This window comes from Carassius gibelio, chromosome A1, assembly GCF_023724105.1.
Source record: "Carassius gibelio isolate Cgi1373 ecotype wild population from Czech Republic chromosome A1, carGib1.2-hapl.c, whole genome shotgun sequence".
NCBI classification, from domain to species: domain Eukaryota; kingdom Metazoa; phylum Chordata; class Actinopteri; order Cypriniformes; family Cyprinidae; genus Carassius; species Carassius gibelio.
The window spans coordinates 31,752,576-31,775,512 of NC_068371.1; the positions used below are offsets into that span (position 1 = coordinate 31,752,576).

A 22,937-nucleotide genomic window follows, 5' to 3' on the forward strand; every position below is an offset into this window, starting at 1 on the left:
TCTCTGTTTATATGTTCTTTGTCTTTTGTGAGAATGTTTGTTTCATGTTTTGCATCATTCATTCACTGTAAAAAAAAAAAAAAAAAAAAGTTAAAAGTTACCTTATTAAAAAAATAAGGCAACTTATTGCAAGCGCTTTTTTGAGTAAACTTAACAAACGGGACTAAAGTCCTCCCAACTTAAAATAATACCTTAATATCACAAGTTGTCACAACATAAATAGTCATGTTAACCTAAAAAAATATCAGAACAAAAAAAAAAAAATAATGTTTACTGAACACAAGGCCTATTATCTATAAGCTTACACAATTTTAAAGTGAAAAAAAAAGTTAAAAGTGACATTCAGCCAAGTATGGTGACATATACTCAGAATTCAAGCTCTACATTTAACCCATACAAAGTGCACACACACACACACACACACACACCGTGAACACACACAAACAGTGAACACACACCCGGAGCAGTGTTCATCATTTATGCTGCGGTGCCCGGGGAGCAGTTGGGGGTTCAGTGTCTTGCTCAAGGACACCTCAGTCATGGTATAACCGGCCCGAGTTTCAAACCCACAACCCTAGGGTTAGGAGTCAAACTCTCTAACCACTAGGCAACGACTTTATATCCCTCAAATAGTATACATAAATGAAAGACCATAACACGGGTCAAATAACATTTTTTATTATTGAAAGTTTGTGTCCAAAGCACAAGGACATACCAAGTATTGTATATTACCTTCTCTATTCAATGCATTTTAGACTGAACTCAACACATGGTACATAATTCATGTTAAATAAATCCAGTGTTAATTACACCTTCATAGGTTAGCAGACTTGTGGCATGAAGTAACTTTTCAAATGTATTTAACATTTTTGTTTGTTTTTAAAGGAACTATTATGTGAAAATTACTATATTGTGTATTTTAATATCAACCTAATCCACTGGGCAAAGTTATGTCCAGTGGACGTCTTTTTATGTCTTTTGCAGACGTTGAGAAGATGTCCACTGAGGAGACAGAATGTTTTTGTGACGTCTTTTTTTTAAATATTTTTTTATGCTTTTTTTAAGCTTTTTGAAGCATGTACAAGGTCATTTATTCAGCGTTATAAGTTTATTAATGTCATGTAGATGAGAACCGGAGTGTGTTTGTGTTGAATCTCAGCTGCTGTCCGTGGTGCTGAACACCTGAGCAGTGACTCTCTGCTCTTGGTTAGTGTTTTCTAGCAGGTTTTGATCTCATATAGTGGAGACACATAACACATAAATGTCTCTAAGTTAATATGGTATGCTTGAAGTATGTTTGGATAATTAGCAAACGTTTTCTTAAGACACTACAGACAAAATCATTGTTTATTTATGCACTGTTCAATTTTGAGATTTTGGTCTATTTTGCATCCATAACATAAGAGTTTTATTTCATTCTATTGGAATAAAAAATGCAGAATCCACATTTGCGTCTATATATTTCAGTCACAATACATATATTTAATGGCTTTTTTTTTTCTCAAAATTAGTTTTTTTCTCCACTTCAGCAGCTCTGACACACACCACACTATTTATTACTTTCTACATTCTGAAGGGTTTTACAGAAATATTTTTTCATATTAGTTGCATTTAATATTATATAACATTTTAACCCTAAAACATGGTGAATGTTATTTGTTTATTTTTAAGCATTTATATGTCAATAAAATCAAACAAGAATCTTGAATCTTACTTCATAAAATGTTCTTATTTCTGTCCTGGAAATATATTCAAATGAGTGCATATTTAATAATATTCTGGCTAATATGCATAATTAAACATAAAATTTCAGTAATGGAAACAGTTGTCCTAATGAGCTGTGATTAATCAGTTGAGCTAGCACAGTGATATCCATTAGTTATAACATGTAACATATTGTCACTGTGATATTAAACATGCTGATCAATAATAATCCTGCACTTATACAGTTATCATGGGAACCGCTGCTGTTTGCACGACTGTCCATCAGATGTCACTGTCAAATTAAGCCTGTGTGTCACTTCCAATATCAACCTCTCTCTCTCTCTCTCTCTCTCTCTCTCTCTCTCTCTCTATCTCTCTCTCGCTCTGTGTGTGTGGCAGAAATTGAGGAAGTGGGTGACTCTGATACATTCATCATTTAATGGAAAAGAAACACTCTGAATACTACTAACTACTACTAACAGCAGAGAAGATGACTGAAGAAGAGAGAAGAATGAAGATCATCTGGACTTTCACTCTGCTGATGATTCCTGGTAAGAGTCTGAACTCACAGTAAATCACTAAAACAGAAGAGACTTTAACTTCAGTTCATGTTGTTTAAATGATTTAATGAAACAGAGGCTTACGTTTATCTTTATTTATTTCCAACTGTTTGTTGTAGATTTCGTGAGCTCCATTGATGTGGAAGGATATTCAGAAAGTGAAGTCAACATCACATGCAGATATGTGAAGGAATATACCCAAAACACAAAGTATTTCTGTAGAGGAAAGAAGCCAGATAAAGAAAAGAGTAAGTGGTGCACTGAACTCATCAGGACTGAAGAGAAAGATAAATGGGTTGATTCTGGAAGAGTCTCTCTGTTTGACGACACAACAGCAGCAGTTTTCACTGTGACCTTCAGAAATCTGAGTGAACGGGATTCTGGGACGTATCAGTGTGCAGTTGATAGAACTAAAGGAAAAGATTCATACACTGAAGTGAAGATGAACGTTAGAAAAGGTGAGTAACTGAGACTCTCAAACAGAAAATCAGCACACATAATGACAGTAATAACACTAAACAGCTGCAGATGATTTTTTTAAATGGCCAAACAATTCCTTAAATTATTGCATAATACTTTTATTCTTATTTTTTATTCTAATAAAGGATGGTTACAAGCTGTTAAATAATACAACTGAATCAAATAATATGTTAATTAACAGTCAATTAATTAAATTAAAACTCTATAAACTGAAACACCCCTAAATGGTTTCATATACAGTTATGAAGCTCCTGATAGAACACTGTAGGGTTCTTTACAGAAGCTTTTCTGTGAGAGACCAAATACAATCATGATCCACAGCAAACATGGGATCTTTATCATCTTATGTTTTCACTTTTTCATATGTTCAAATTTTCCATGGACTCTTAGTTTGTAATATTGCACTTGCTCCTTGTTTCTTTTAATTATTCCCACAGCTGTTTCCATTTTAGTGTGTTTTGTCTATAAATAGCCTTCCGTTTGTTTCTTATAGTTTGTCTTCGTTAACTGCTTACACATTCATCCTCATCTCAACGTAGCTTACTTGACATTTGTGAAATTTATTAATCACTGTTTTGAAAGCGTGTTCTCAGAGTTGCTTCAATAATGTAAGGAGAACAATTTCTTCTAGAAGACTGATTTTATTATGTAAATTAACTCTATTATTATACTCATCATGCAATTTGATGCTGCTTCTGTTGTTGTTTACTCACACTTTAAATCTTCCCGAGAGCTTCAAGATGCTCAAACGTCGACAGTTTGTGGTTTTGTATGTCAGAACATTTGTGTGGTGGTTCAGTAATGTGTGAAAGGCATCAGCGCCAGTGAGAAAACGGAAGTGAAGTATAAGACTTTACTAGAGTTTTATATATAGTGTATTTATGTAGAGTATATATATTTACATATATATTTTTTTTCTTCTTGTTGTAAACACAACTTGTTGGTGTGTGTGTGTTTGCATGGTAAACAGTTTTTTTTTTTCTTCGTCCAGCTCAAAACCACAGAACACTGGTGAAGGTTCAGAGTCTAAGTTTAGTTTGACTGTGAACGTTTTAAACAGCTTTATTCAGGAAACCCACAGCGAGACACACGAGACTGAACATCTGTTGTGAGCAGTAAAGACTATGAGCCACTCAGTTACATTCATTAATGCATCTTCAACATTTCCTTAAAATCATTAATTTAGAAAAAAATGTTTCAGAAAATGATCAACAAATTATTAAGGTGTGATTCTATATTATTTTAATTCAATAATATTTTTTTACATGTATATCAGTACCAGTTTAAAGAAGCAACATTAACATGTTTAACTTATTTTTTTTTTAGAGTTTTCATCATCATTACTATTATCTCCATGGCAAAATGTAAACATTGGTGTAAGTTCAGCTTATAAAAGTTGTGTGCTACGTTGCTTTTCTGCATTCAGCCAGATAGAGAGAGAGAGAGAGAGAGAGAGAGAGAGAGAGAGAGAGAGAGGAAAAAAAAAACTTCAATTAAATTGTCAAGGTACCATAAATATGACAGCATTGCTGAATGTGTAATTTCAGTTTTTGATTTTGTGTTGAGGTATGGGTGAGACCATTCAGACAGTTAAAAAAACACAAATGAGGGACAGAGACTACAGGTGTGTTCTAACCTTTGTGTGTGAGTATTTATACTGTGTAATTTCAGGAATAGCTCTTTGACTCATTATTCTTTACTAGATTTAAGAGACTTGCTGGTAAAAGTTTCAGTGCTTTGTGTTTGCAGGGTAGATTAAAGCTGTGTTCATTGTGCTAAAGTTCAGATAACGTGCTACTTTTCAGCTTGTGGTTTTATATTCTTTCGGTCAAACCAAGATGTCCTTCAGCCACCTGCAGGTGTGATAAAAACAGGAAATAGGTTTTCAGTGCCAGTAAAGACAGACTTTCCACCATAAAATAATTCTATAAATTGGTGTAATATATGAAAGATTAAACTCTTATACTGTACATAGACCCTGACTGACCTGATTGAAGCGTCGGATCTTTAATATAATTCACCCAAAAATTAAAATTCTATTGGACTATTGAATCTCATCCCCCATTTACTGCCATTATAAAGCTAACTCTGATGGTATTCATATGACAGAACATTCATATATACATATACATATACACCTAGGATGGGTAACTCATGGGGTCATTATCAGTTTTGGGCATACTATTCATTTAATAGTCATGATTTATTTATTTATTATTTATTATTTATTTGTAAAGAAAATAATTAAATAGGTCTAATTGTTCAAGGCTGGCTGAACATTGTGCTTTAAATGCTAATGGACTTTTATTCAAGTCTTCTGAAATGTTTAACAGAGGTCATTACGCTATTGTTTGCATGTAGAATAGTGTCGTTGTGTAGATGATGAATAGATCATTATGCAGCTCTGGAACTATTCATGTTTTAAAACTGTATTTTGAAATATGTGCATGAGGTGCTGTATAGCAGAGAGAAGAAATTAATCTGTATGTGATAGGTGGTCAGATTACAATCAAATTAACATTAGCTCTATTTAAGTTTAGCATAATCAACCCAGTAAAACTACACTATGGAAAAAAAAATAAAGTGAATTTTAAGTATATTAAGTGCATATAAAATTTGAAAACCAATACTCTCTAGACACACACAGACATCAAGAACCAGCATATGACTCTCAACGGTGGCGACAATCAACAAAATGTTGCATGCTGGGTAAAACCTTAGTAAAAACTCCCGTCATGCACTGCAATATGAAAAATTGGCACCACTGTTGAGAATCTTGTGATAAGTGCATTTGTCTAAAAACCTGAAGTGATAGTCTCCTTTTTTGTTTTTCAACATTAAAGCGTTGCAATTTATTTTATTTTTTTTTTCAATTCAGTAATTGCAGATCGTCAGTTTACCATCCAAAGATAAACACCATTTCATGATGTTCAGTCATCATGACTTATAAACAGAAAAAAGCAAAAGATCATCTGTTACTGCAAGGTTCAACACAGCAATGCATACATGTTTGCTGCATAAACAATATTGCAATTGTTTTGAATCAAATTGCTTTGAGTTAGTAAAAGGGTCAAGACACTACTTAAAGCAAACCTTGACCACAATTATGGTGGCATGTGTTTTTTGTTGAAGGCTGTGGCTAAATTCAGTTGTAGTTCTTTTTTTTTCGCTTTTCTTCAGTGATGTTGATTGCTAACAGCAGAAGTTCATCAATAATGTACAATCATCATTTAATTAGTCACTTAATTATCTCATTAACTTTAACCCTTTGAGGACTTGGATGTGACTTGAAGACTTGCTTGTGACTTGAAAGTCCCACCTCTGCTGGAAACGTCATTTGCTCACAATACCACCTGGGGGCCAACAAGTGTAAAACAAGCAGATAGATTACAGAAAGAGGTGTAAAGTCCAGGGATCAGAAAGTAAAATTCCAGGCATATTTTTGTTCCACCCATGAAGTCAGCCACTGATTTCACCAGAGGTGGAACCAAGTAATTCCTTTCAAGTCACAAACGAGTCTCAAGTTAAATCCTAAGTCCTAAAAGAGTTAAAGTTAGTGAGATAATTAAGTGAATTATTAAATGATGATTGTGCAGTAGTGATAAAGACCTGATGTTATTGATAATGACAGAGGATCGGATGATTTATTGTTAAAAATGATGCCACCATCATGGAGATCAGTGTTTGCTTTAGTTGGGCTCTTGACCTTTTTAATAATTCAAAGTAATGTGCTTTTAAACACTTGTGGTTGTGTTACATAGTAAATATTAACACATAGGAAAATTAAGGGGAATAAGACACGATGATAATAAGGCACAACACCGAACACCCCGCCCACCGCACAGATCCGGCTGCTCGAACTTCTTATGCCAAACATACAGCATCCACAGGTGCTGGCAATCAGTCCCTAATAAAACAAAGACAGAAATTAAAAAGAAATTATCCTTACCTCGAACGTGTCTGATATCGAGGTCATATGGTTGTAACGTCAAACTCCAACGCATAAGACGCTGATTAGTGTTGCGCATTGAATTAAAAAAAAGAAGCGGATAGTGATCACAATACACAACAATTGAATGAGAGCAAGTCAAATAGACCTCGAAATGACAGATGGCAAGGACTAAAACCAAAGCCTCCTTCTCAATAGTGGAATTTGGGCAGCAACAAACTTTTTTGAAAATTAACAGACAGGGTGTTATACATCATCAGAACGCCTCTGCTGAAGAACCGCTCGCGCACCCACGTCACTCGCATCCACGGTAAGACTAAAAGGTCTCAAGTGGTCTGGTGCCACCCAAACAGGTGCTGAAATCAAGAATTTAACATTCTCAAAAGCAGTCTGACACGAGTCTGACCAGTGAAACAACGCCTTAGGACTTAGCAAATCGGTAAGGGGAGAAACCACAGTTGCAAAATTTTTACAGAATGCTCGATAATAACCGACCATCCCTAAAAAATGGCGCAGTTGTTTTCGATCAACAAGTGGTGGAAATTCACAAATTGCGGTAACCTTTGCCGCAACTGGACGAACCTGTCCCCCTCCAATCACTTTACTTAAATTAGGTTAGCTTTACCGAACTCACATTTATTTAAGTTAACAGTCAGCTTTGCATCTGCCAAGCGAGAAAATACCTCCCCAAGCAAGTTCAAATGCTGATCCCAAGAAGAACTGTATAATACTAAATCGTCCAAGTAGGCCTCACAACCAGTGACGCCAGTGAGAACAGTATTCACATGTCTCTGGAACGTGCTAGGAGCATTTCGCATTCCGAAAGCCATTACCTTATAATTAAGGAATGCATCAGGAGTTACGAATGCTGAAATCTCTTTAGCACGACCCGTTAAAGGTACCTGCCAGTATTCCTTTATCAAATCAAGTTTTGAAACGTACTTAGCGGAACCTACACAATCTACACAGTCATCTACTCTCGGCAACGGATAACAATCAGCCTTGGTTACAGCATTTACTTGCCGGTAGTCAGTACAGAATCGATAACTACAATCAGGCTCACCCACCAGCAAACACGGTGAACTCCAGGGACTAATACTAGGCTCTGCAATTTGATTCTCTAGCATATACTGAACTTCTTTATTCAAAAGAGATCTTTTATATGGATTAACATGATACGGATGTTGCTTCATGGGTCGAGTGTTAAATCCTACATCTATATCCTGCTCTATAACAGACATTTGAGTAGGAATGTCACTAAACAATCCAGAGAAGTTCTTCACCAAATAATTTTGTTGCACAGCAGATAAGAAGTGAAGTGAAGAAGTGAAGTGACATTCAGCCAAGTATGGTGACCCATACTCAGAATTTGTGCTCTGCATTTAACCCATCCGAAATGCACACACACAGAGCAGTGAACACACACACACACTGTGAGCACAAACCCAGAGCAGTGGGCAGCCATTTATGCTGCGGCACCCAGGGAGCAGTTGGGGGTTCGATGTCTTGCTCAAGGGCACCTAAGTCGTGGTATTGAAGGTGGAGAGAGAGCTGTTCATGCACTACCCCCACCCACAATTCCATCCGGCCCGAGACTAGAACTCACAACCCTTCGATTGGGAGTCGAACCCTCTAACCATTGGGCCACGACTTCCCCAAAAATCAAATAAATTATATAATTGACTAGACAAGGTTACTAACACTTCAGAGTTTCTCAACCGGCCTTCAGCTACACATCTAGAAGGTCCCAGCTCTTCATACAACGGTTCATGTACTGCCAAGCCTACAGATCCAGTCACGTCAGCTGGCTTGATGCTGAGAGGAACACACTTCCGAGACTTCTCAATACTCAGCTCCCTCTCATGATAGATCTTAATCATATTAACATGAAAAACTTTAGAAGTTTTACGGCAATCTGGGAGATGAATAACATAATCACGGTTGGACAGTTTCTTTTCCACTACATAAGGACCACTATACCGGGCTTGCAGCGACCCTCCCCACACAGGTAACAAAACCAGCACTTTGTCACCAGGTCTAAAACTTCGTTCTCTAGACTTTTTATCATACCAGACCTTAATTTTAAGACCAGACCTTGTGCTTTCTCAAAATTTTGTTTAGCCAATTCACAGGCTCGATGAAGACGGGTACGAGAATCAGTGACATACTTAGGAAGAGATTTAGATTCTTGATCGGATAGCCCACTTTCTTTCAATACTGTCAAAGGTCCCCGCGGAGTATGGCCAAAGACCAATTCAGCAGGACTAAACCAAAGTGATTCCTGCACTACCTCGCGTGAAGCAAAAAGTAGCCATGGAATTCCCTCCTCCCAATCTCGTTCCATCAAATGCTCAAGGGAAGCTATAAACTCTTTTAACTTGTACTGGCATGTAACATGTTCTAGTGTTGTCAATTCTATCTGCTTTATTTTATCTCTATATGTCATGCATTTTATTTTGTACAGCACTTTGGTCAGTCGGGTGACTGTGTTAAGTGGTGCTTTATAAATAAACGAACTTGAACTTGAACTTGATAACGAGCAAATTAGTTAAACTCAAGGAGGTTAATCAGTATACAGTATAATTCAAGAAACCAAGACTTCACTTTTTCAGTTGTTTAAAGCTTGATATACATTTGTAATTAGTTTTTTGTAAATTGTTTAAATTTTATCTCTGTATTTTGAATAAACTTATTTTATAAAATATAATAAAAATACTCCTGAAATTAAATGTCTTCCAAACTATGTATGTACGAACTAAACCACCTGGGTCTTATAACTGCGGTCCTGAAACTGTAACCATTGCTATATCATCCAGTTCGGTAGGTGGTGCGGTCACAATAGTGAATGTGGTTTCTGTAAGTACATAATTAGGTACATAATTAATCTGAAAAAAGTCTTATCAAGGCGCAGATATCCCAATACTAGTGATGGGAAGATGAAGCCTCATGAATCTTTAAGCTTTTCAGCCAAGTGGTTCACAAAAGGGTTAATTTCTGGAAACTTTACTTCGCTCACAATACCACTTGGTGGCCAACAGGTGTAAAATAAGTAGATCTATTACAGACAGAGGTGTAAAGTCCAGGGGTTAGAAAGTAAAAGTCCTGCCATATTTTTGTTCCACCCATGAACTCAGCAGCTGATTTCACCAGAGGAGGAACCAAGTCATTCCTTTCAAGTAACAAACTAGTCTCAAGTTAAATTCCAAGTCCTTAAAGAGTTAAAGTTAGTCACATAATTAAGTGATTAATATTAAATTAAATGATGATTGTGCAGTAGTGATAAACACCTGCTGTTGTTGAGAATTACAGAGGATCGGATGATTTATTGGTAAAATTATGCAACCATAATGGAGATCAGTGTTTGCTTTAGTTGGGCTCTTGACCCTTTTAAAAGTTCAAAGCAATATGTTTTAAACACTTGCGGTTGTGTTAGTAAACATTGAACACATTGTTGAATAAAAAACTTGAAATAGCAAAATAAATTGCATTTTTTTAATTCGTTATAACTATTAAACAATGGTTCATTTGCATCTGGCAGTTCCACAAGGTAGGTTAAAAACTGATCATAAGTTAAATGAAATAAACATGTTTTGGAAATAAACAGACTTATGCCTAACAATTACTTCATCATGTGAAACCAGCTAGCAGCAGTTTTCTGCACAGCACTGATGGCACTGTAAAAAGTGTTTCCCTATATTTATTCAGTAAAATTGTGTCAAAATTTTACAAGCAATATTATTAATTAAATGTAAAAATTTTAATTAAGTAGAAATAATCATTAAAAATGAGTAGAATAACATGAAAAAAATAAGTAAAATTTACTTAAAAAATATTGATTTCATTGGACAAAAAACAAACAAACAAAACAACACTATGCTAAAGAATACTATGTTATGCATGCCAGGCCAGTAGTTGGCGATCATCAAACACCCTTCAAAAACATTATATGCATGCACATGACATCAGCCTTTTTACAAATTAACATTTTTGTTGCTTACATAGATATGATAAAGGCATCATGTTCAAAAGGCTGTGTCTTAAGGCCCCCCAAGTTATTGAAGACACCTAAAGTTCACAAACAGAATCAAAGGGTAAATTGTTGGTTACCATTACAGTGGTCAGTGTTTGCTTTAGTTGTGTTCTTGATCCTTGATGTTTTAATATTACGTTTTGCATTGCTGTTGTAACTTAGTTATAACAGCTAAACAAACAAAGAATAAAGATGATCAGGTAGTGTTGGTCATGCTATTACATCATCTTTGTTCTTCCTGTATATCTGAACTCATTCAGAGTTGGGTCTCTGAGACAAGATAACATTCATTTTGGCAGCCCTGTGATTCAGCAAAAAAAAAAAAAAAAAAAAGTGAAATTTTCAGTATAAACCAGAGTTTGAGAATTCTGTTTAAAACAGAGAAAGGGGAACTTTCTTTTGACACACAGTCACATCAAGAACCAGCGTATGAATCTCAAGAATGGTGACAAACAACATCATTTATTGCTCATTATTTATTCATGCCGCAAAGCATGATGTGAGCCATAAAATGAGTTTTGATTGGTGGCACCCAGAATGCAGTGCAACATGCTTTTTGATGGTCACCATTGTTGAGGTTCTCAGGCTGATTCTTGATGTCTGTGTGTCTAAACGAAAACATCTTTCTTTCTTTTTTTTTTTAACAAGGTTTTGATCAGAGGTGCTTCTAAGAATTTCTCTGATAATGCTGAAAACACTAGAGCTTATATTGTTCAATCACAGGACACATGTTATTGATAAAACACACCCAACTCAGACCAAATGATGACGTAAAAACAAATAACACCACGTGGTCGCATTTCCTTCTTGGCTTATCTAGCTGCTATATCACAACTAGCAACCAAAAAAAAAATCTGTTTAAAATTGTAAGGGTCAAGAGTCCAACTAAAGCAAACACTGACCACTACAATGGTAAGCAAATTATTATTATATTTTTTTCATTCAGTGATTCGGTTTGTGAACTTTAGGTGTCTTCAATAACTGTTTTGGGGGCATTACAACCTTTTGAACATGATGCCTTTATCATATCTATGTAAGCAACAAAAATGTTAATTTGTAAAAAGGCTGATGTCATGTGCATGCATATAATTTTTTCGAAGGGTGTTTCATGATCGCCAACTACTGGCCTGGCATGCATAACATAGTATTCTTTAGCATACACTGTAAAAAGTGTTTCCCTATATTTATTCAGTAAAATTGTGTCAAAAATTTACAAGCAATATTATTAATTAAATTTAACACATTTTAATTAAGTAGAAATCATCATTAAAAATGAGTAGAATAACATGAAAAAAATAAGTAAAATTTACATAAAAATATTGATTTCACTGGACAAATATCAAACAAACAAAACAAAAAAAAAAAACACTATGCTAAAGAATACTATGTTATGCATGCCAGGCCAGTAGTTGGCGATCATGAAACACCCTTCGAAAACATTATATGCATGCACATGACATCAGCCTTTTTACAAATTCACATTTGTGTTGCTTACATAGATATGATAAAGGCATCATGTTCAAAAGGTTGTAATGCCCCCAAAATAGTTATTGAAGACACCTAAAGTTCACAAACCGAATCACTGAATGAAAAAAATAATAATAATTTGCTTACCATTGTAGTGGTCAGTGTTTGCTTTAGTTGGACTCTTGACCCTTAAAATTTTAAACAGATTTTTTTTGGTTGCTAGTTGTGATACAGCAGCTAGATAAGCCAAGAAAGAAATGTGACCAGTTGGTGTTATTTGTTTTTACATCATCATTTGGTCTGAGTTCAATGTGTTTTATCAATAACATGTGTCATGTGATTGAACAATATAAGCTCTGGTGTTTTCAGCATTATCAGAGAAATTCTTAGAAGCACCTCTGATCAAAACCTTGTTAAAAAAGAACAGTGCTTTCATTTAGACACACAGACATCAAGAATCAGCCTGAGAACCTCAACAATGGTGACCATCAAAAAGCATGTTGCACTGCATTCTGGGTGCCACCAATCAAAACTCATTTTATGGCTCCCATCATGCTTTGCGGCATGAATAAATAATGAGCAACAATTCTATAGTAGCTTGTTTTGTGATTCTTAGAGTTCGTCTGACTATGCTGTTTATCACCATTCTTGAGATTCATACGCTGGTTCTTGATGTGACTGTGTGTCAAAAGAAAGTTCCCCTTTCTCTGTTTTAAACCAAATTCTCAAACTCTGGTTTATACTGAAAAGCCCACTTTTTTTTCTTTTTTTGCTGAATCACAGGGCTGCCATAATGAATGTTATCTTGTCTCGGAGATCAGACTCTGAATGAGTTCAGATATTCAGGAAGAACAAAGATTATGTAATAGCATATCATCTTTATTCTTAGTTTGTCTAGCTGTTATAACTGAGTTACAACAACAATGCAAAATGTAATATTAAAACACCAAGGGTCAAGAACACAACTAAATCAAACACTGACCACTGTAATGGTAACCAACAATTTACCCTTTGATTCTGTTTGTGAACTTTAGGTGTCTTCAATAACTCTGTTCGGGGGGCCTTAAGACACAGCCTTTTGAACATGATGCCTTTATCATATCTATGTAAGCAACAAAAATGTTAATTTGTAAAAAGGCTGATGTCATGTGCATGCATATAATGTTTCATGATTGCCAACTACTGGCCTGGCATGCATAACATAGTATTCTTTAGCATTGTGTTTTTTTTTTTTTTTTTGTCTATTTGTTTTTTGTCCAATAAAATCAATATTTTTATGTAAATTTTACTTAATTTTATTCTACTCATTTTTAATTATTATTTCTAGTTAATTAAAATGTGTTTAATTTAATTAATAATATTGCTTGTAAATTTTTGACACAATTTTACTGAATAAATTTAGGGAAACACTTTTTACAGTGTAGTGTTTTTTTGTTTGTTTGATTTTTGTCCAATTAAATCAATATTTTTATGAAAATTTTACTTAATTTTTTCATGTTATTCTACTAATTTTTAATGATTATTTCTACTTAATTAAAATGTGTTAAGTTTAATTAATAATATTGCTTGTAAATTTTTGACACAATTTTACTGAATAAATATACACTGTAAAAACTGTTACTTAAATTCAACTAAAAAAAAAATAAGGCAACATTTTCCAACTACTTTTTGTAAGTTTAGTGAACTTCTTGGTATTTTGAGTTGGTAAAAATCAGTATTATGTATTTTACTGTATGCTAAAAAATCAAGTAGAGTCTACAAGATTAAGCAAAACATTTGAGTTTAACCATTGTGACAAAGAGCAGCATATTAACCAAATCATACTTAGTTAAAATAAGTAACATTTAAAATAAAAAATTAAACTTTTTGATTTTAATTCATTTAGTCTCATTAATTTAGAAAAGATATTTCTTCAATCCACTTGAAATAATTAGTTAGCATTGCCATAACTTTAATAAATAAGGAAAGAGAGGTATTTGTTTCCAATTCCAACGTTTATTGCAAACTAATTTTCTGTAATCAACTTTAATGTTAATGTAACAATAATGGTAATGTAAACATTTTAACATTAAAAATTACAGAAACTTCTGACCTCATCTTTAAGTGCAGAATGGAACACCTTCAAAGTGCAATCTGTGTACTATTAACACTGACATTAAAATACAGTGACTCTTGACCTGAGCAATTTACATAAAAGGACTGACTTTAGTGCACAGTACAGTACCTTTTCATATGTATTAAAATATAAACTAATACAAGAACATGTTTTAAGTACAATCTGTGCCATATTCTACTAAAACATTTGACAATGAAATAAAGGGCCTCTGACCTCAGCATTTGACATAACAGAACTGAGTCAAGGGCTCAAGTGCCCAGCAGCTGGAGGCAGGCACGTGCACAGGTAGGGCTCAACCTGTGCAGAGCACATGCCCTTTTTGCCCTTACACTCCGAAGTGCCCTTTTTTTGGTGGTGTTTTTTTTTTTTTAAATCAATGCTATTGGTCACCCTTTACGTCTGTCTGTCTGTTTTACCAAATGAAAGTTCTTAAAACGAGCTTGTGTAAATCTTATTCGATCCTCAAGCTGTCAGTAAGCTGATAACTCCGCCCCCTCCATATTAATTGAATCAACTGAAGTTCCACAGCAGCCGCACAGTAGACAACAGCTGAGCTGAACAAAGTTTTGCGAAGGGTAAATAAATATCTTGTTGTTTGAATAAGTACTACTAAACACTGTCTATAAAGGCTCATATTTTATTTATTTGATGTCTGACTGACTCACTGACTGAGACATGTGGGACGTCGCCTGAGAGAGAGGGCAAGCATTTGCCATCTAGTCAATACATAGCCAACACTTAAATAGCCTGTGCATACAGTAGCATTTCATCTTTTATAAAATGCTAATTTGGCCAAATGCATTTTACCACAGGAAAAACTGAGCGCTCCGTCTATATAGCTAAAAAAACTAGTTTGTAACCTAGATGAAAAATGTAATTTGATGCCCGCAGCGGCAGGCGCCGTCGCCGTTTTAATGACGGACAGAAAAAAAAATCACATTTGCACACATTCGCTGGTCAAAAACGATATATTGATAAGTAATACAACAACATATAATTTGTTTTTACCATCGGAAAATCATAACAGGTGCGCCCCCGCGCTGTTTCGTACTGGAACTTACACAAAGCGACGAGCGATCCTCGTCACCTAGATAACTATATTTCTAAGAAATTTCTTCTTTGATTTATGATTGCTGATACACTTAATTTATTAACATTTAGGCTAATCATGTTATGGTATACTCTCTGTATACTCTCGTTATAAAATGTTGTAAAACACGGTTTTACTACAGTAATGTTGTAGTAACTAAAAAAAAAATTACAGATCACTGAAATCTTTATATTTTATCATGCAGAATGTAATTCATGATTCATTCCAAGGCTTCATTTATTTGATCCAAAATACAGCAAAATCAGTAATATTGTGTAATATTTTTACAATTTTAAATAACTGTTTTCTATTTGAATATTTTAAAATGTAATTTATTTTTGTGATCAAAGCTGAATTTTCAGCATCATTACATCAGTACTCTTCAGTGTCACGTGATCCTTCAGAAATGCTTTTCACTGCAACTGTACTTTTCACACTATTTTTATTTATTTTTTCATTGCTGGCTTATTTTAGGGAAAGTTTAGTGAATAAGAGACCTTCAAGAGACCAACATCCCTGGTCCACCACAGTATCAAATTTTTGCCAGATACATGGCTCACAGAAGGTTGCTGTTGTATTAGGTTTAAAGAAGCCCTTAAAACCCTGTTTATCTATATTATCTAATTATCTAATATTATTATTATGGTTGTTATTAATCGTGAATAAATCTAAAGCTTTTGAGACTATTATTTTGTGTTATTGAATTTGTCATGAAGATGTGACCATTTCTTCCTTTTATGCAGGCTTACTAAATAATCTTGATATAAAAAAGGGGGGGGGGGTGCCCTTTTTCAGTTTCAGCACATGCCCCTCAAAAGGTCTGTGCACGGCCCTGGCTGGAGGCTTATCCAGGAACTGAAAAAGTCTGTGCTTGACTACCACATTTTTCTCAGTTAAACTGCCCACCGAGCAAGAGTGGTGAAGCAAAGAAAACAAAAATTAAACAACAATCTTACATATATCCTTACAAGGACATTAAAATAAAACACAGGGAAGCCGGATCACGGCATCTGACACAAAATAACTGACTTCAGCTTCAATCCGTAAGTGCACAGTACATCTTAGTATGTATTAAAACATTTTACCATAAACTGGTTTATATAACAGAACTTCTGAACTGCAGCCAATTAACAAATAAACATTCAGAACAATCTTCTGAAAAGCTCTCTGAAAAACACAATGAGATTGCCATTTATGAGTGCGAGGCTGGCATTTGACCAACTAACTCAGAAGTTTGTTTTTTAGTGTCATGAATCGGGAGGAAGGTTTTGGGCGCAGTGTGTCAAGTCCCACAAAAAGTCTTTGGAACACCTCAAATGTTTTGCAGAGTTGTGGTGGATACTGCAGGTTCAGAGCATATGTCATCCCCAGAAGCAGGCAACATGCCCTGGCCAGATTTCCAAGATCAGTAAGCACTGGGATTCCCTCAATGATGATGCCCACTGCATCTGGTTCACGGCAGACGTATATCTGCATATTGCTCATTTTCAAGTCCTCGTGGACACTGCTCTCTGTTTTTCCCTGTACGAGACATAAACAGCACAATAAGTGGCAACAGAGAACGATCTTCAAAAGCCTTTAATAAAATCACACATAAAAAGTTCAGAAAAGGTTTTAAGTTTGGTCAAGCCAGCTCTTGCACAGAAAGCCTAGCCTGTTGAACTGGCTTCATAGTACAACTTTCAGTACAGTCTCACTTGACACAACAAACCTGCTAGACTACATCACATACACAAGTCACCTCCAAGGCCTAAATCCTTAAAGGGCAGAGGGGTTCAGCTGGTAACACATAGGTGTGGTTAAGTAAAAGTATCTGAAAATGCCACTCTTACAGTTATATCATCAGATGATTATGACTCCTGCATTAATGTAAAACAAGGATTTTACTTCTGTGAAGCTGCAGTTGAAAAATATGACAGTATTTTTTAAATCAGGTCTACTAGTCACTGGAAGACCAAAAGGTTAATTTTGGACACTGGTTCCTGCACATACATTTGGGTGTTTGTAGGTGTGTTTTTGAACCTTTGACAGATCCAGACTAGCCAACTCTACCCAATTATAGTATATGTTCTATGTCCCCAACTCCAGCTCCGTACTAAACTCAGACAGACATAAGATTGATATCTGAGGAATAAGTGCCCCCCCCCCCCAAAAAAAAAAACGAACTATGCTTTTTAAACAATACTTACATAGTAGTCAGAGATGAGCTCTTGCCCACTCTCTCCCATGTATTCAACGAGGCATCTCAGAGTCACGTCTCTCTTCTTCACCACAGAGGTACTTGGATCCTATAGTTGGTGAGTGAATAATGAAAAACTGAATCTTGCAGGCAATATAACAACAAATATACAATGCCATTATCAGTGTGGGTCTGTACTACTACCTATTCAACAGAGCTCAATTTACTATATATATATATATATATATATATATATATATATATATATATATATATATATATATATATATATATATAAACTTAAAATTAATTAGGATTCACCCAATTAGGCAAGACAAGAGAAAGTACTTATTGTATTAATATGCCCCTGCATTGTTACACTTTTGCCTCACCTGTGTCAGTTCCATTAACAAGTTCTTGATGCGTTGACCAACCGCTCCACCCTTCGCACTAAACAGGTCAAGAAGTTTTGGAGTGTACTTGTCCAGCTGGGACATAAACACTGATTCTAGTGGAACTGCAGCACACCTTCGGAATTCTTCATTTATCTGTAGTAATACATCAATTGTTTGACTGTTATTTGGAACACTCAAGATGTGTAAAGAATTGGCAACCTTTCATTTTTATGCAATCCAATACTCCATAAAATATGTTAGGTGGGTCTTCAGTATGTGTTCAGCAAAAAGTGCGTCTAGCATCACATAAACTACTTTGTTCACTATTATTTGCCTTTTTTTAAAAAAAATGAGTGAGCAGCATGTCAGTAATAAATCATTTACCTGGGATGGTTCAAAGAGGGCAGGCCATCTTTCTTTAAATTTTGCCACATCTGGGGACTGGACAACCACTTCCATTCTTCTCCAGCTATATGTTCTGGCCATCATGTCATTTATGCTTTTGACGTCCCTTTTCTTGCTGGCTTCTATTAGGTCAAGCCTCACATTCTCAAGGCTGCTGTCTGTTTCACCAGAAGGGTGCTGAGGCAGGTAATTTACTTCTGCCCTCTTTGGTTTCTTGATGTTTTTAGCAGGTTTTCTGTCATCTCCCATCTTGTATTTCATTGAGTTTATCAGGAGTTCAGGGCTTCCCAATGCTTTACGTTTGGTACGATAGTTTCCACATTTGTATTTCAGGCTTTGTTGCCACCCATAAATTCCATTAAAAGAGCCAGGCTCCTTCAAACAGGGATGCTTTTCTATTAGTGCCTGTGCTACTGCAGACCTCTGGGCATCATTGGGGTACGCTGTGTAGCTAAACATGGCCTCTGCCAGGCGCTCCAAGATATCCGCTTTGACACTGGGTGATGTCAGTAGGGTGCCATCTCTTAAATAAATCTCATTACCTTGACTCAAAGCCAGCTCAGTGTTGTGTGAGAAAGTTGGAATGGGAAATAGAGCAGGCCATGGTTTTTGCCTTTCAGAGGGTGAAGGAGACAGAATCACAGTATCATCTGAGCCGTCAGAGTGTGTCACAGACTCGGATAAAGAGTACACACTGGAGGTATCAGGGGTGCTTTCCTGGGGAACAAGGGTCAGTGTTATGTTTAGCGGTACACACACTACTTTCAGTGTGTCTTTATCTTTGAGTTCCTTTGTGGTCGTTAGGGTGAAAAAGTCATCAAACTCTTCATCTTTGTACTGAAGACTGATTTCTGTGGTGATGGCAAATTGTTTTTTGATGGCTGCAACCAATTCATCCACAGTTGAGGGTATGCCACTGTTGAGTGTAAGTTTTTTGACCTCGTGATCAATGAGGACCCGGAATCTGACTGTTGGTTCCATGTCTAGAAAGACATAAGAAACAAATATGTTATACAAAGTCATACTCAACACTGGAGACAGATGTGGCGCTTTAATGTCACCATGAGCTTTCCTGCAACAATATAGGCTGACAGGGGACAAACATCACTAAGGTTTTGTTGTTCAACAAGAGTTATGTGATCGGTCTTCTCAAGATGAAATCCACGATAGTGTTCATCATACCAGGACATGAGTGTTTTCACAATAAAATGCACCTTTTCCCCAAAAAGGGCAATTTGAACAATCTCTGCAAAATCAGGAAGACCAGCAGTACAACCATAGGCCACGATCATGCCTTTTGAGTACCTTGTTCCATGGAAGGTGACTGTATCAGCCAGCTGTACTTGAGACTGACAAGGAAACAGATGCTTGATTGATTCCTGAACATTTACATGCAGGACATCTAAAGGCACTGATGTGACTCTTACAACACTCAGAGCAGGCACAACTGTTGTGGAATGCCGGTGGTGACTTATCAAAAGCTGATGCTTTGTGGCCAGAGAAAGGAGAATGTTCTTAAAGTTGCCAGTATGTCTCACAATCTGCTTAAATTGGCTGTGTTTCGCTTCAAACCTCATTGTCCAGAAAGCAATCACAGGTCCAAAAGCATTTATTAATGCAGGATAGTGTTCTAAGAAGTGGTGCTTTGGGATTAACCCTTCATTAGGAAATACTTCTTGGAATCTGTGTCGGTGTTCAGAAATTTTTGAGTCAAGATAAGCAACACTTTCTTTGTTGTGGACTGGGGCAACGACAAGTTCAATAATGTCTTTTAAAGACATGAGTAGAAGCCAGGCTGGATCATTCAAAGGTATTCTGTGTCCAATAATGAATGGCAGCAGTCGTATGAGGGCCCAATTTTCATGTGCGTTTCCTCCAATCTTCTTTTTTGAGGAAAAGGTTGTAGGTAATGGCTGAGGACAATCAGTTTTGTCAGCCCATTTATACGGAAATTGTGTGATGGCTCTGTTAAGTTCACTGAAAGTGAAATATTTCTTTGAGATAAAAACACTGAAGCACAGACCCAATTCCAAGGGAACGATGCCTTCAAAAGTGTTGTGCAATATATCGGGTGGATAGCCAGTCACACAGTGGAAATAGCTCAGATTTTCAGTAAGTGGGCAAGCATTTTTTACACCGTAACAGTGTGTCAAAGCAGGATTTTCTTTAACAGTCAATAAATGAGTGGCATGATTCTCTTTGGTCCGAGCAGGAAATGCACCTGACCTCACCTCCTTTCTTTGAAATTCTGATCGCTCTCCAAGGCAAAATCTACAAATGAATGGTCCACAAAAATTTTCCACAAGTCCACAAATTGAATGTGCCCCAAGATTATCAGCGACTACAGAAAACACAGAGCCTTTAACATGTTGTCCAACACTGGAAATGTAGACACCGTCACACTCCAAAATAGCAATGTCTTTTAAGAGTGGATCGCGATGAATGAGGGATGTTGCCAAAGACCCAGTATATAGCTGTGATTTTATGCTTTTTTCTTGATTTTCCCAGTGGGTTACAAATTTCAAAGTCATCTACATACAGCACAAGTGCAATTCTTAGCTCTTCAGAATAAAAGGGATTCTCTTTATAGACTGTACCATCACAATATGATCCATATTGAATATTTGACAACTGGTCCTGTTCTTTACTCAGAACTTTTTCTCTAAGATTGTCTTTACCTAAAATCTGAACTAAGGACTGGAGAATTGGGATATACTGGAAACTTCTCTTTTCATTTGGTTCAAGGATGTATTCAACGGGCTCAACAACTGCAAATTTTTCTTTATAATACTGTCGCCTTCTAAATGATGATGAAAGAGGACCACCAGCACTAAGTGCTTTGCTTAGTGGATTTGATTTGCACAATTCTTCCACTAGAGATGTTACAAACGTGTCAGCAATAGAACAATTATTTTTCTTTAAGTGTGAAACAACAATATCTCTTATTGCAGTTATGGATGCAGAACTTGCTATGAAGTGAAGATCATCTACCAGTTCATCAATGCACCGAATTGAAACATTATGAACACTTTCTAATTTCAAAAGGAGGGATGCTATGTACTCTACAACCACATTGCTTCCATCATCCTCTTCATAGTGAGCATGTGAGCGAGAGACTTGATAATTGGAATCATCATCCTCTTCAGAGGCTTCAAAAACAAGTGACTCCTCCTGTTCAGTTAACTGCCTTTCACAAATAATGCCTGGTTTGAAATCTTGTGAAGCATGTGGCGTATGCTTCCTGTGTTTGTGTGTCGCGAAAGTCCCATACACATTTGTTTGGTGATCGCACCCTGCAAAAACACACTTTACAGTCTCATTATTCTTCAGATGATGACCAATGTGTTCAAAAAACTCCTTTTCGCTAGGGAATCCAGATTTTTTACATAATAGGCAGGTAAAGAAAAGAGTTACTTGAGATGAGTTAAGTGAGTCAACTGCTGGATGTTGTCGTGATAAGTGACAGCGGAAGCTACTCCAATTTTTAAAAGAGCATGGGCAGTCCATATGTATACAAGGCAAGGCATGGCTATGTCCAAAGGTCCCATGATGCAGTCTATAATGTTTTAGAATATCAGTCTTTGCTGGTACAACAGCACTGCATAATTTACAAGGCCATCCCATCTGTCATTAAAAATTAGAAAGGGATGATAATTTAGTTATTTTTTTCTTTTTTCCCCGACTCTCAATAACTGACTCTTGGTTACCTTAATTCCCCTAAATGACAGATAACAACAAACCTCTGAAACATTTACCTAAATTCCACCTACTAAAGAGCTTACCTACTCACGTGAACTCCTCCTCCCAGTTGATCTGATGGTCTAAAGAAGCAACACAAATGAAAGTAGAGTTTATTTATGAAAATATCAGGATCATTGATGTTATTGCAATGCAAAAGAAATATTTAATCTTTTAAATATTAAAAGATTAATATTTAATTATTAATCTCAATGATTAATTATTAATCTTGGCTCAATTTTTTTGTGATTTTAATATGCAAATGACAATTTGCTGTTGGTGTATTAGCCTGAAACAACACGCTCGCCAAATTGTTTATCTAAATAGCCCTATGTTGTTAGAAATGCATCCCATGCAACAAGAGATTAACACAGTTGCCAAATTGCTTTATGTTAGACTTACTCTCGCATCAGCTATTGTGTAAACAGTAGGGTTGGGTACCGTTCACATTTTAATCGGTATCGGTACCTGCAATTCTGTACCGGTACCCAATGGTACCTTTTTTCGGTACTTAAGAGATACATCAATAACTGTAAAGAAACTGTAAGTTATTTATAGAAGTGTTATTGACATTATGCCAGAGCTGCCCTGGTCTGCCATTGTCTGTGATGTTTGTTCACTGTAATATTTACCTGTAAATATAGGCTATAGCTACTTAATTAATTGAATGAATAAAAACAACCATATTTTTATTTTTCTATTTTTAATTCAATTTCTATAAAAAGATTTCCCACAAATTCTGTGTTGTGTATTTTCTGGTAATCAAATGAAGATAATATTAATTTATACCTGAAACTTTTTTGTCAAACAAAGCTGCACAACTG

General features: G+C 35.9%; 3 protein-coding genes across 4 annotated transcripts in view; 2 read left to right on the forward strand and 1 right to left on the reverse strand.

Moving 5' to 3' along the window:
• LOC128020226 (uncharacterized) overlaps window positions 1–22,937 on the forward strand; it is a 364,990-nt gene that overhangs the window by 190,256 nt on the left and 151,797 nt on the right. The window lies entirely within an intron of this gene.
• LOC127935722 (CMRF35-like molecule 8) lies at window positions 2,118–2,745 on the forward strand. Its single transcript, XM_052533869.1, has 2 exons — window positions 2,118–2,255; window positions 2,384–2,745. The coding sequence occupies exons 1-2, from the start codon at window positions 2,195–2,197 to the stop codon at window positions 2,728–2,730; spliced, it is 408 nt and encodes a 135-aa protein (XP_052389829.1). The 5' UTR covers window positions 2,118–2,194; the 3' UTR covers window positions 2,731–2,745.
• On the reverse strand, window positions 16,238–22,297 carry LOC128026755 (uncharacterized). Of its 2 annotated transcripts, XM_052614094.1 has the most exons (5): window positions 22,158–22,297; window positions 18,355–19,358; window positions 17,968–18,123; window positions 17,586–17,684; window positions 16,238–16,917 (listed from the first exon to the last, which is right to left on the reverse strand). In XM_052614094.1, exons 2-5 carry the CDS (start codon window positions 19,354–19,356, stop codon window positions 16,618–16,620), a joined length of 1,557 nt encoding a protein of 518 aa, XP_052470054.1. In that variant the 5' UTR covers window positions 19,357–19,358; window positions 22,158–22,297; the 3' UTR covers window positions 16,238–16,617. The 2 variants fall into 2 exon arrangements, with proteins under 2 accessions (XP_052470054.1, XP_052470010.1); XM_052614050.1 differs by lacking the exon at window positions 22,158–22,297 and having other exon boundaries at window positions 18,355–20,749.